Source organism: Schistocerca serialis, chromosome 5 (genome assembly GCF_023864345.2).
Source record: "Schistocerca serialis cubense isolate TAMUIC-IGC-003099 chromosome 5, iqSchSeri2.2, whole genome shotgun sequence".
Classification (NCBI taxonomy): domain Eukaryota; kingdom Metazoa; phylum Arthropoda; class Insecta; order Orthoptera; family Acrididae; genus Schistocerca; species Schistocerca serialis.
The window spans coordinates 613,822,814-613,836,440 of record NC_064642.1 but is presented as its reverse complement, the minus strand read 5'-3'; the positions used below and the strand labels follow the sequence as shown (position 1 = coordinate 613,836,440).

The window sequence follows — 13,627 nt, the reverse complement described above, 5'->3', positions numbered from 1 at the left end:
ATCTTTCTGAATATTCAGAGCCTATCGTTTCAGCATTACCTGCCAGAGGTATGTATTAGCCAGGTGTGATCAACATCGTAAATTTTGAACATTCTTAACCTTTACGTGTTCACTACATGAAATAAGTGGAGGAACTCTTGTGTTGTTCTCTCCCATCATAATTATATATTATAGTTTTATTCATGTAGATTAGTTTGATATATTAATTACTGTGAGTATGCTACTTGTTTTCAACATTGCTTTCGTTTTTCTTCTTCTTCTTTTTTTTTTCCTCAATCCTTCCCCCATGTCTTCTTGTTTCTTTATTATGTTTTAAATTACTTTCTTTCATACCATGCATACTTGGATTTCCTGTTATTTTTAGTGGCAGGAGCCCATTTCTGTGGCTCGCATTGCCGAAGGACAGAGAATTGATATTACATGCCAAAGTGAACTGAATACCTGCCCAGGGTTGCAGTACTGCCTGGTAATGACCAAGAAACAGGGGGGGGGGGAGAAGAAGGTAGTAATGTTGTATACTACAGTATTCTTACAATTGGAGTGATGTCACACACTGTGCTGAATGAAGTGCCCATTTAAAACATGAACGGAAATGGGGTGTACAGGAGATATCACCTTTCCTGCTTGCAAAACTTTGCTTGTAGTATCTGTGAAAGTACATACCCAGTTAATGTTGCTATCTTCCTTGGCTGTGCCTTGATTTGTCTTTGTCTGTTCCACTCCTTGTTTGAATCTTTGCCAGCTGATTTTATTATATTTTTAGTTTCCTCATCCATCAAAGTATTTCTCCTCCAGAAGTCACCACACATTTTTTGGTGTGATAGACAGCATTTCTGGTTCTATAATACCAGTGCAGCAAAAGTACACTGAGTCCTTGATCTAGTGGTTAGGCCTTTGGGCTGGGATTGACTCCAAGTGACCACCTTAAATCTTTCTCTTATGGAATGGTCTGAAAGGAGGTCCAGTCAGATTTGTGAGATAAAATGTGGAAAGATACTGGAACACAAAAGCACCCAAATTGATACGCAGGTCGCTGAAGTGGCATCACATTGAAGGTTTCTGCCAGGTTGTGTGACACATGACATTTATTTATTAACAGCAGAAGCATCAGTCATTATTTTTTCTAGCTATAAAGCAAGAAGCTCAAAGTATTATGAGTATGGATCGTATTGTTTTAAATATTAGATAGGATTTAGGTCTTGATGATTTGACAGTAGTAGGGGGTGTGGGGGGTGTGGGGGGGGGGGGGGGTGTTCTCACAAAATTTTGTTCATGCAATAAAGGAGAAAGATTGCTTTCCTTAATTAATCCCAAAAGTTTGGGTTATCTTTGCTCTTTATTTAAATTTTTTCCGTCCATTTCTGTGTGATGGTCTGAAGGTATTGCTGATAGTTATGTAGGAGAAGTGAACACAAAACAAAAATTCTATCAGTGCCTACATTCGCAGGAATGGAACATTGACTGGCACTTTTGTTTGGCATTACTCTTGATACACTGTCACTTAACCAAAATTTAACACCTGTGTAATATGTATTAAGCTGCAGTAAGTCTAAATAAATCACAAGATGCTTCAGTTCCAGTACTTCTCTTTTTCCGTATGCCTTTGCTAGCCTAGAAATCCAAATCTGTGTTACAAAAGCTCTGAACTTTTTGCAAAGATAGTATTTCTTTACATTATTCATAATACTGAAAAAAAAAAATTGCTGCCAAATTACCCATTTATCTGTATCATAGATGAAATATTTAGTGTGAGCATTTAATTTTTTCTGCTTTGGGGCACAAAGCTGAATCCTGCTCCACTGGCTGCATTGTGTGCCTCGTCATATAATGTGCACCCCATCGACTTGCTTAACTTTAGCTCTTAAATATTTGCTTACAAGTTCTGTCACCTTCCTTGTATGCACGGACCTCCAATTTAATGATGTTAACAGCAAGCCACTGTGGCTGCCCATGGAAGTATTGTACACTATCACTTTCTGTGCTTGCACTGTAAAGTAAGAATATACTCTACTTTAACTGGAGAGTGGCTGTAACTAGTAACAGGACCAAGGTATTTCCACTACAGCTGGCTCTACAGTTTGCTTTGCTGCAGGGCACACACCACATGAGCTTCTTAGTATAACCCTTCACCCCACAGACTTGTTATGGTCACTGGTTTCTCTCTCTTTTCCTATACGCCTGGGGGGGGGGGGGGGGCAGGCATTTTTCAAAAATAAAAATCTTGCCCTTGTTTTATGCAGTTCTTAATTCCTAATAGTTCAGAGTCATTTGTCATCTTAGTTACTAGTTTTCCCATTGCGGTCCCCTAACTCTTCCATTCCATTTCTTACAATTCCCCTTTCATAAACTAGATCTGCAGCCCAGCATCTGTTCGAATTTGTAACTGTTTTGGTTGTGACAGTGTCGACAAACTATATTTGCCTTTCTGTTAACATACTATAGTCAAGTGTATTCCTCTCCATCTGTAATATGATAATTTCTTTCAGATTTTTTTAAATGTGTGGCTGTGAAAGCTATAGTGCAGGGAACTTCTTTTTTTCCCTCCATGATTTCTTCTCATCAAATCCCAAGGGACCAGCAGCTATACAGTTATTCATTTTGAAATTTATATAGTGCAACATCACAGCTCTGACTAGGATGTTTTTGTCAAAATGTACAGTGCTGTTCTTTGTTAAGACTGAAAGTTGATGACAATTTACAAAGTAGCTCTGAGTTCAACTTTAAAAGCCTATTAATCCTAATAAATTGTTCTTTCTTTTCCCATTTGCTTCTTTCCTTTCCCATTTGCTGAGTAGATGTGGGTGTCCTTGTGAAGCAAGTTCATGCTATCAGCCATATATCTCTTGAGCATATAACATATTGTGATATTAATCCGAAAATTCCCAAACTTTATGTTTTTGTGTCCTGGCAGTACATCTTCTTTTGGACTCGTGCTTCCTTTATTTCATGTCTAACAAATCCTTTGTTTCTTATCCTTTCAGAAATTCTGAAGAAAAAAGTGTGATTAAACTGAAAATATGTAAGGACCACTTTCACATCTTGAGAACTTAAGTCGTATTAAGTTGGTTGAAGTCTGAAAGTTGTTGAAATTTGATTTTTTCATTTTCAAATTAGCGTTAATAATTCATTTATTTTACAACCAGAGGAATTATTTGTAGTTCTGATGTTGCACAAATTTTTGTAGGGTATTGCTTCGAGATGCAATGGTGTTTGATTTCTTTCACTTTGAAACTTTTAAATATCTCTTGATTTAATGTATGTTGTCTTATATTGCATACTGTTTTCATTTACTATGTGTGGAATTTGATTTAATCTGCTTTTTGCACAATTGGGATGTTTAATTACTAAAGTTACTGCAAGTAACCATTTTGATCTGAGTATACCACTTGTTTTTGCAGTATGGGAGAGTTGTTGACCTGTGTTCGCCCATTAATGATGAATATAAAATTGCAGTGACAAGAGTCATAGGTAACAAAATGGATGCAATTGTTGTTGCTACAGCAAGAACCGCTATTCAGTGTGTGGGTTACCTCAGAGAACAGCGTTTACGCGAGACATTTCTCCCACTCGATAATCTTGATCCGAAGGACTACCATCATTTGCTTCACAACAAACCTTTTATCAGGCAGGTGCTCAGGGTATTTCACAAGTATAGTTGTATTACATAAAATTTATTTATTAAATTGCCTTTGTCAAATATTTATTAACAATTTTGAAATGGAAAGGTTGCAACTCACCATAAAGAAGGCACATTGAGTTGCAGACAGGCATAATGAAACAATTGTACGCCCTAAGCTTTCAGCTAAACTTTCTTAAGAAAAGAAAGGAAAACAAGCACATTCACACAAGCAGGCACACTTAATGCATACATAACTGCTATCTCCAGCCACTGTTGCTAGATTGCAGCTGTTGCACTGGATGAATGCAGCAGTCGGGAGTGGGGCAGGTAAAGAGAAGGGATAGCAGAGTATGAGTGGCGGGAGAGATAAGTGCTGTCTGGCAGTGTGTGCAGGAACTGCTATAAAGGCGGTAGGACAAGTCGTCAGCAGCTTTGGATTGTTGGGGGAGAGGGGGGGGGGGGGTGGAGGTTGGAGGGAACGAACAGTGGAGGAGGAGAAGAGCAGAGAGGAGAGAAGACTAGTGGGTGCTTGGTGGAGAGCGAGTGCAATGACGTTGAGGGGACTTGAATTGAGAGGAGGTTACAGAACAGAGGGTGCAGAAACTCTTGGATGAAGGGTGTGGGGACTGTAGGTTATTGTAGGTTGAGGCTGGAATAATTCTGGGAATGGAGAATATGTTGCAAGGATAACTCCCATCCGCGCAGTGCGGAGAAGGTGGTGGTGGAGGAGATGCTCCAGAGGGGTCAGATTGTGAAGCAGCCATTAAAATCAAGCATGTTATGTTCAGAGGGGTCCGCTTTGATCTTGGCCACAATTTGGCATGGTCATTCATCCTGGTAGACAGTTGGTTGCTAGTCATACCAATATAAAAAGTTGTGCAGTGGTTGCAGAGAGCTGGTATATGACATTGCTGCTTTCACAGGTGACCCGACCTCTGATGGGGTAGGACAAGCCTGTGACAGGACTGTAATAGGAAGTGCTGATGTGATGGATTGAGCAGGCTTGCACCTAGGTCTTCTACAGGGATATGATGCCAGTGCAAGGGGCTGGGATTGGTAATGGAGTAGGGATGGATTAGATGTTGTGGAGGTTGGATTGTGATGGAACACCACTCTAGGAGGGGTGGGAAGGATCTAGGTTAGGATGTTGTTCAGGTGTTCCAGTCCGTGGTGGTATTGGGTGACAAAAGGGGGTGCTCATTCGTCTCTGGTTCTTGGGGTTGGTTGCGGGACTTGGCATGTTTGGATATGGCATGGGAAACCTGTTTGTAGACTAGGTCTGGGGTATAATGTTGGTCTGTGAAGGCTTTTGTGAGATCTTCAGCATACTGGACAAAAGGAGTTCTTGTCACTGAAGATACACTGTGTCCAATCTGCAGTGACGAACGAACTCACTTGCCCAGTATGCTGAAGGTGTCACAAAGGCCTTCATAGACAGCATTAGCCCCCAGACCATGTCCGAAAAGAGATTTTCCGTGCTGTATCCCCATACACCCCCGGTCTTCCCGCCACATCCAAAAACCAGCTACAAAGGAGTACAGCCTTAGTCATCCAATATCGCCACCCCAGATTGGAACAGCTGAACCACATTGAACCTCCATAACATCCTAGTCCATCACTATACCATTCCCAACCCAACACCTTGCCACAGACATCAATATCACTGTGGAAGACCCAGCTGCAAGACCTGCCCAATCCACCCATTCAGCACTTCCTGTTCCAGTCCTGTCACAGGTTTTTACCCCAACAGAGGCTGGGCCACATGTGAAAGTAGCCAAGTCATATACCAGTGATATCATTGCACAATATTTTTGTATTGGTATGTCTACAAACTAGCTGCTTACAGGACGAATGGCTTCCCCCAAACAGAGGCCCAGAGAAAAGTGGACCACTCTGTGGCACCATGAAGCTGAACGTAACATGATTGATTTTAATGGGTTCTGCACAACCCGGGCCATTTAGATCCTTCCCTCCACCACTAGCTTTTCTAACTACACTGTTGGGAGTTATGCTTATAATGTATTCTCTGCTTCTGAAATTATCCTGGGCTGGATGTACAATAACCTGCTGTTCCCACATCTAGTCTTTTCACCTCTTTGCTCCTCTCCTTTTCTAGTCCCAGATCCCCTTCCCTTCCCCATATCCAGCCACTCGGCACTACCCAAGCCTTCTGTAGCAGTCTTCTCTGGTCCCTGCATGCACTGTCAGACAGCACTCTTCTCTCCACCCAGCCTATATCCTGCTATCCTTCTTCCTTCCCTGCCAAACTCCTGATTGCTGCCTTCAGTCCGCACAACAGTTGCAGTCTGACTGCAGTGGACAGAGGTAGCGGTCATATGTGCATGAGTGTGCCAGCTTGTGTGGATGTGTGTGTGTTTTCCTTTCTTTTCTGAAGAAGATTTTGGCCAAAAGCTTGGTGTATAACAGTCTTTTTATTGTGCCTGTTTGTAACTCAGCTTGTCATCTTTACGGTGAGTAGCAATCTGTCCTTTTTGTAAATGTTGGTATTCCAACATGGACTTTCCATTATTTGACTTTATTATACCTATTATTTTGATACAGTGCAGTTTAGTGGCTGAAAGATTATTGTACTAAAGAAAATAAAAGTAACTGCTTCAGCTACTATTATTGTTGATGCTGCTATTATAATATTATAACTAGTGTTTTCATGTTGTTGATAATAGTATTTCACTTCATGCTTTGCAGTTGTTGTTGCTGTGGTCTTCCTCCCAAAGATTGATTTGATACAGCTCTTCATGCTACTCTATCCTGTGCACACTTCTTCATCTCAGAATAACTACTGCAACCTACATCCTTCTGAATCTGCTTAGCATATTCATCTCATGGTCTCTCTCTATGATTTTTACCCTCCACGCTGACCTCCAATACTAAACTGGTGATCCCTTGATGCCTCAGAATGTGTCCTACCAACCGATCCATTCTTCCAGTCAAATTGTGCCACAAATTCCTCTTTTCCCCTATTCTGTTCAGTACGTCCTCATTACTTACATGATCTACCCATCTAATCTTCAGCATTCTTCTGTAGCACCACATTTCAGAAACTTATATTATCTTCCTATCTGACTGTTAATCGTTCGTGTTTCACTTCCATACACGGCAACACACTATACAGATACTTTCAGAAAAGACTTCCTGACACTTAAATCAATACTTTATGTTAACAAATTTCTCTTCTTCAGAAACCCTTTGCTTGCCATCGCCAGCCCACATTTTTGCTTTATGTGTCTCATTTACTAATCTGTTTCCCTCAGCATCACCTGTCAGAGACAGCAAAGGACCTGGAAAAGCAGTTGAATGGAATGGACAGTGTCTTGAAAGGAGGATATAAGATGAACAGCAACAAAAGCAAAATGAGGAAATGGAATGTAGTCAAATTAAATCAGGTGATGCTGAGGGAATTATGTTAGGAAATGAGACACTTAAAGTAGTAAATGAATTTTGCTATTTGGGGAGCAAAATAAATGATGATGGTCGAAGTAGAAAGGATATAAAGAGTAGACTGGCAATGGCAAGGAAAGCGTTTCTGAAGAAGAGAAATCTAAGTATTTGTATGGAGTGTAGCCATGTATGGAAGTGAAACATGGATAATAAATAGTTTGGACAAGAAGAGAATAGAAGCTTTTGAAATGTGGTGCTACAGAAGAATGCTTAAGATAGGATGGGTAGATCACAAAACTAATGCCAAGGTACTGAATAGAATTGGGGAGAACAGAGATTTGTGGCACAACTTGACTAGAAGAAGGGATTGGTTGGTAGGACATGTTCTTAGGCATCAAGGGATCACTGATTTAGTATCGGAGGGCAGCTTGGAGGGTAAAAATTATAAAGGGATGTAGTAAATTTGGTTTTTTGGTAGGTAGTTTATTTTTTAAAGTTTAGGGGGATAGGAACTCGGGAATGAGACTACCCTTGATTTTCGATCTGAAGTAAAATTACCAAAAGAAAATTTATTTCTATGTGAACAAATTTCTATTAAAGTTTTCTAAGTCACCAAAAGAAAGTGTTTTTAATGCAGTATTGAGAATGTAACATTTCACGACCATATCAGACAATATGGGTCAATTTACTACAGAAATAACAACCTTGGATAATTTTTGAGATTTAACAGAGTGAATTTGCTTTTAGAATCCCTTTTTACCTAATTTTACAGTAGGCTGTGTAGATCTTCATTTTCTCTTGATAGCTGCTGGTCAGGCTATTGTCTCTGTTGATTTTCTCCCTCTGATTCTTGAAGTAGGTAGGTATGGAAATGATTTTTTTCTAACTCTTAATCTTGCTGTTTTTCATATTCATTTATTGCTTGTACTTATTTACGACCATACGAAATTGAGTTGCAATGAAATCTGATATTATCGTATCTTCAAACTGGTCTATATCATTTACAAGAATACATGAGTCACTTGCACTGTTCCTATGAACTGCTCTACGTGTTATCACAGTAAGAGATCTTAATTGCAACTCTGCCGCTCTCGACTGGTGGACGTCTATCAACGCTACTACCGCACCTCTTAGGTCAGAGATAGCAATGCCTTGTCTTCACTGCTTCCGACCAAAGAGCGTGTTTACAAGAAAATTTATTTATTTATTTTAATATTAATTTACAAAAATGATAATTTAAATAATTAATTGCATAATTTCAGTTGAATAAAAAAATCTGGGTGATGTAATAAGTCTGCATTTACTAAAGCTTGTTTGATAGCATCAAAATCTTTCTGACATTCCTGTGTCCAAATCCATAGGTTTAACAGAGCTTCACTATTTAAAATTTGGTGTGGCATAAACTTCCTAAAGAATGATGCTAATCCTAGAAATGCCTTAAGCTGTTTCTTTGTTTGAGGAGTAGGACAATTCCTGATTGCATCTATTTTACTTGTGTCTGGTCTTATTCCTTCCTCAGAAATGATGTGGCCCAAAAATTTCACTTTCTGCCTGGCAAATTTTGACTTTTTAAGATTTACAGTAGCTCCATACTCTGCAAATTTTTTTAACACTTTGTTTAGTAAATCTAAATGTTCTCTCCAAGTGGCTGTAGCAATGAGTAAATCGTCTACATATACTGTTACACGACTACATAATTCAGGGCCAAGTACTTGATCCAAGGCTGCTATAAATACTCTTGCGCTGACATTCAGGCCAAAAGGTACCACACAAAATTGATAGCTTCTCCCATCACATACAAATGCTGTGTATTTACGGCTATCTACATGCATTACTATTTGCCAGTACGATGCTTTCAGATCGATAGTTGATAGAAATTTTACACCATAAAGCATTAGTAGTTGCTCGTCCAACTTACCTGGTTTTGTTCTTACCGGGATAATAATTTTGTTGATGGCTCTAGCATCCAAAACAAGTCTTACTGTACCATCAGATTTGGTAACTAGCAAGAGGGGACTGCAGTAAGGTGACTGAGATGGCTCTATAATTTTCCATTTCAGCATTCGTTCTATCTCTTTGTTTACTGCCTCCCTCTTGGCCCACGGTATAGCGTAAGAAGAATGGCAAAATGTTTCATGTGATTTAACATCCATTCTGTACACGTAATCCTTCACTACTCCTGGTCTTTTACTAAATACGAGGGCCGTTCAGAAAGTAACCTCCGGTTGATTTAAAAAAATACACCAAGTTAAATAAAAATATTTTAATATATACATCTTACAACTACATCTTTGCACTATTTTTCTACATAGTCTCCATAGCGATTGAGGCACTTATCGTATCTCTTCACAAGCTTTGAAATTCCTTCTGCATAAAAATCACCCGCTTGTGCCTGGAGCCAGCCTGTGACCGCATCTTTGAGCTCTTCGTCGTCATCAAACCGCTGTGACCCGAGCCATTTCTTCAAATGCATGAAGAGGTGATAATCACTTGGCGCCAGGTCTGGGCTGTAAGGTGGATGGTTGATAACGTCCCACTTGAAGGACTCAAGAAGGGCCGTTGTTCTGCGAGCAGAGTGAGGACGGGCGTTATCGTGCAAAAAAACGATACCAGAAGTCAGCATACCACGGCGTTTGTTCTGTATAGCCCGTCGTAACTTTTTTATTGTTTCACAGTACACGTCTTGATTAATGGTCGTACCACGTTCCATGAATTCAACCAACAACACCCCTTTGGCATCCCAAAACACCGTTGCCATCAGTTTTCTGGCAGAAAAATCTTGCGAGGCTTTTCTTGGTTTGGTAGGCGAATTTGAATGTGCCCACATCTTTGATTGTTCTTTTGTCTCAGGGTTCACATACTTAATCCAGGTTTCGTCACCGGTCACGATTCTGTTTAACAATGGTTCTCCTTCGTCCTCATAACGTGACAGAAAGTCTAATGCAGAGGCCATTCTTTGAGTTTTGTGGTGGTCGGTAAGAATTTTGGGCACCCATCGTGCACAGAACTTACGGTAACCCAATCTTGCTGTCACTATCTCGTACAAGAGAGTCTTAGAAATCTGTGGAAAACCAGTAGACAACTCCGACATTGAGAAACGTCGATTTTCACGAACTTTTGCATCAACTGTCTGAACGAGTTCGTCAGTCACCAATGATGGTCTACCACTCCTCTCTTCATCATGAACGTTTTCTCGTCCACTTTTAAATAAACGTACCCATTCACGGACAACTCCTTCACTCATAACTCTTGGTCCGTACACGGCACAAAGCTCACGATGAATAGCTGCTGCAGAATATCCTTTGGCTGTAAAAAACCTTATGACAGCACGCACTTCACATTTGGCGGGGTTTTCTATTGCAGCACACATTTCAAACTCCCACAAAAACTAAACTAGCGCAGGTACGACGTTCACTCGACCACGGCTTGATGCCGACTGACCTGTTGAGTGCGTGAACGCACAGATGGCGTCGCTACTCCCCCCACAACCCGCACTGTGACCAATCGGAGGTTACTTTCTGAACCGCCCTCGTACTTGTTTATGTGTACACAGTACATCACAAAGTTCACGTTGTTGCTCAGGTGTTAAGCTGTTGCACTCATGTACCTTCTCTATAATTTCTTGTGTACTCACATGTTCTGTGTCACCCCCAGGATAGTGTTGCTGTTGATTTGTAAATAGAATTTTTGGTAGTGTTAGCTCGAGATTAACCAAATGACAATATCTACTATGCATTGCAGGTGTTCGTATCATGTCCACAGAAAATACCTTTCCCTCAAACTGAAATGTGCATTTACCTATGGCTATGTCCAGTGTAACTTGGTGTTGTCTGAAAAATTCTTTTCCTAGGATACAGTTTACTGTGAGCTTTTCAACTACTAAAAATGAGCATTTTATTTCTATGTTCGCCAGTGTAACAGGTGCTAGTGTCTGTATTTCAACTCCCTTTGACTTATTCCCCATAGCACTTAATATTTTGCAATTCTGCACTGGAAAGGTAGGCAATACTGTTGTCTTGTTAATCTGTTCGAACAAGCTGGTTGACATTACATTCACGGATGCGCCTGAGTCCATAACAATTTTCACAGGTACGCCTCCTAGTGTCCCTTCAATCAACGCTTGTACCTCATATTCTTGTCGATGTGTACAAATTGTTCCATCAAAACACAAATCTTCCCACATCTCCGTGTCCATGTCATATCTGATAAGGTTTGTTGTTTTCGTGTTATTGCCCCCTACTCCGCTGTCGAGTACTGCTGTGGGGGTGAGCAGTGTCGCGTGCTGTTTTCCGCAGTGCTGGCAACGCTGCCATTAGCTAGTACGGGTGTACTGGCTATGTTGTTGTCATTCAATTCAATAATATTTACACTTGGCGTTTGCGCCTGCCACGCATTGCCAGTTGCTGGATATGTGGCTCGCCTGTTTCTTCCGAAAGTGTTGTTGTTTCTGTTATTGTTCTGTGTGTTATTATTTTGCCAATGTGGATTTGGCTGAAATCTGCCCCCGTTCCTATTTCTGCCGTTTTGATACCCAGGATTGTATCTGTTTTCCCTGCGGTTCCACGGTTTGTTTCCATATGTTTGACCATTCTGCCCCGGCGGGTTGTTATGTTTGCCCGCCGGGTGTATTATTATTATTGTGATTGTAATTACCGTTACGGTTATTGCCGTTGTGGTTACTGTTATTGCTGTTGTTGCTGTTCTGCCTTTGACCGTCCTCGTGAATCAGGTCAAAGGTGTCCAGTACTGATAGAAAATAGTCAACATTATCTGCCGGTACTGTGGCAAGTCTTTCTCTGATCAAGATTGGTAACTTCTCTTTAAGAATTTCCAAAACATCAACATAAGATATGGCTTTATCCCAATATCGAGTTTTATTTAGATATTTTTCGAAATATTTACGTAATCCGTCGCTTTTTGGATTGAATGGTTCAGGGTGGAATACCTCTTTCCGCAATCGTTCCTGAATTCCCTGGGACCAAAATTTGCCTAGAAATGCATTTTCGAAATCTGAATAGGTGTGGCAGTATTCTGCAGTTTCATTCGCCCATAGGGCAGCTTCTCCTTGAATGTCCCCAATGACATACTGTATTTTCTGCTCCTCACTCCAATACTGTGGCAAAATGTTTTTGAATGATTTGAGGAAGACAACAGGGTGAACTTTTTTATTGTCCGCAGAAAATACCTGGAACTGCCTGTACTTCAGTAACCTTTTGTCTATGAAAGTTGCATGTGGTGTTGATGAATGACTACACGAGCAATGCGGTGTATAATTGCTACTTGACGGCATGTTGTGTAAACAGCTAACAGCTGGTGAACTTCTATATTTCGCTTGTGGTGTGTACCGTTGCTGTACCTGATCTTGTACTCGTACAGTACTCTTTTCATTACCAAATTCAATGCTTGGTGGTTTGCTTATAGCAGTGTCAGTAGTGACGGTTCTAGGTGTTTCTGTTTGTGTGTTTGTCTCTACAGATGTTTGTTTGGTTTGCTCTAGGGCAGTCTTAACCTGTTTTGTTACTCTGTCAACTATTTCTGTCTCCTTTTCAGCTAGATGTCTTTCGAAACCTGTAAGGCATGTGCCGTATTCATGCACCACCTTTTGCGCCATTGTAGTGTCCTCTAGACTTTCCTTTACTAAGCTTAGATCTTCCTTGATCTGTTTTTGCTCTAATTCTGGTGATCCTATTCGATCTGACAGTTTTGTAACCTCTGTTGGAATGTTTCCGTAATTCTCCTGTGTACTGTTTACTTAAGTTTTCATGTTTCCTACGTCAGTAATCAGTTTGTTCTGTGATGACTGTAATTGTTCTTGTTGTTGTTGATGTAGTGTACCTAATTGGTTCTTAAATTCATTATGCTCCACAGTGAGGTGTTTTAACTGCACTGTGAGGCTCTGTACTTCGTCTTGTACCCCTCTTATCTGCTGCGTTATATCCCTCTTTGATTCTTCTACCTTCTGATTTAACCGTGTTAGGTCCCTATTTGTTTCATCCATTTTCTGTGTTAAGTCATACCTAGTTTTCTTGCTCGATTTGTCTATCTTTTGTGTGATCTGTGCGAGTCTGTCTCCTAGGAAAGTGAGCAAGGCCGCAAACGCTCCATTTCCTGCTACATCGCCTAATTGCTGTGCAGAATGTGTTGTGTCGGGTTGTGAAGTTACAGGTTGTGTGTTCTGCAATTCACATGCACTCGAAATTTGTGTTTGTGTTAGATCTCTGTTCAGTATGTAAATTATTTTCCTTGTTGTGCTGGGACTTTCGTAAGTTTCTGGGCCAAGCCCATTACTGCTACTACCAGAACTTAACGTGTCCGAAGCTGTGTTAATCTGTTGCGTATCTTTGTGAACACTACACACTTCCGTACTTTGTATGTCCAAATCAGTAATATTGGCTGTCGCGTCTGTCATGTTGTTTACATGTAGGTCAGCTGTGTCCATAGCAACACGTTCGTTGACGTGGCCTGTGACGTCACCTGTAGTGCGCAACATGGCTTCCGAATCGTTACTTGACAATTGCGACATTATTGATGTTAAGATTTTTTACGAATACACAAATTTTGCACTACAAATGATGTTTTTCACTTTCAAATTTGTCAAAAATGTTGATG

General features: G+C 40.5%; 1 protein-coding gene across 1 annotated transcript in view; it reads left to right on the top strand.

The window, feature by feature from the left end:
- The window catches only part of LOC126482135 (structural maintenance of chromosomes protein 1A-like), a 297,330-nt gene that overhangs the window by 174 nt on the left and 283,529 nt on the right, over nucleotides 1-13,627 (top strand). Inside the window, exon 2 of the mRNA XM_050106111.1 lies at nucleotides 3,399-3,625. Coding sequence (XP_049962068.1) covers nucleotides 3,399-3,625 — 227 coding nt within the window. The remainder of the gene's footprint in view (nucleotides 1-3,398; nucleotides 3,626-13,627) is intronic.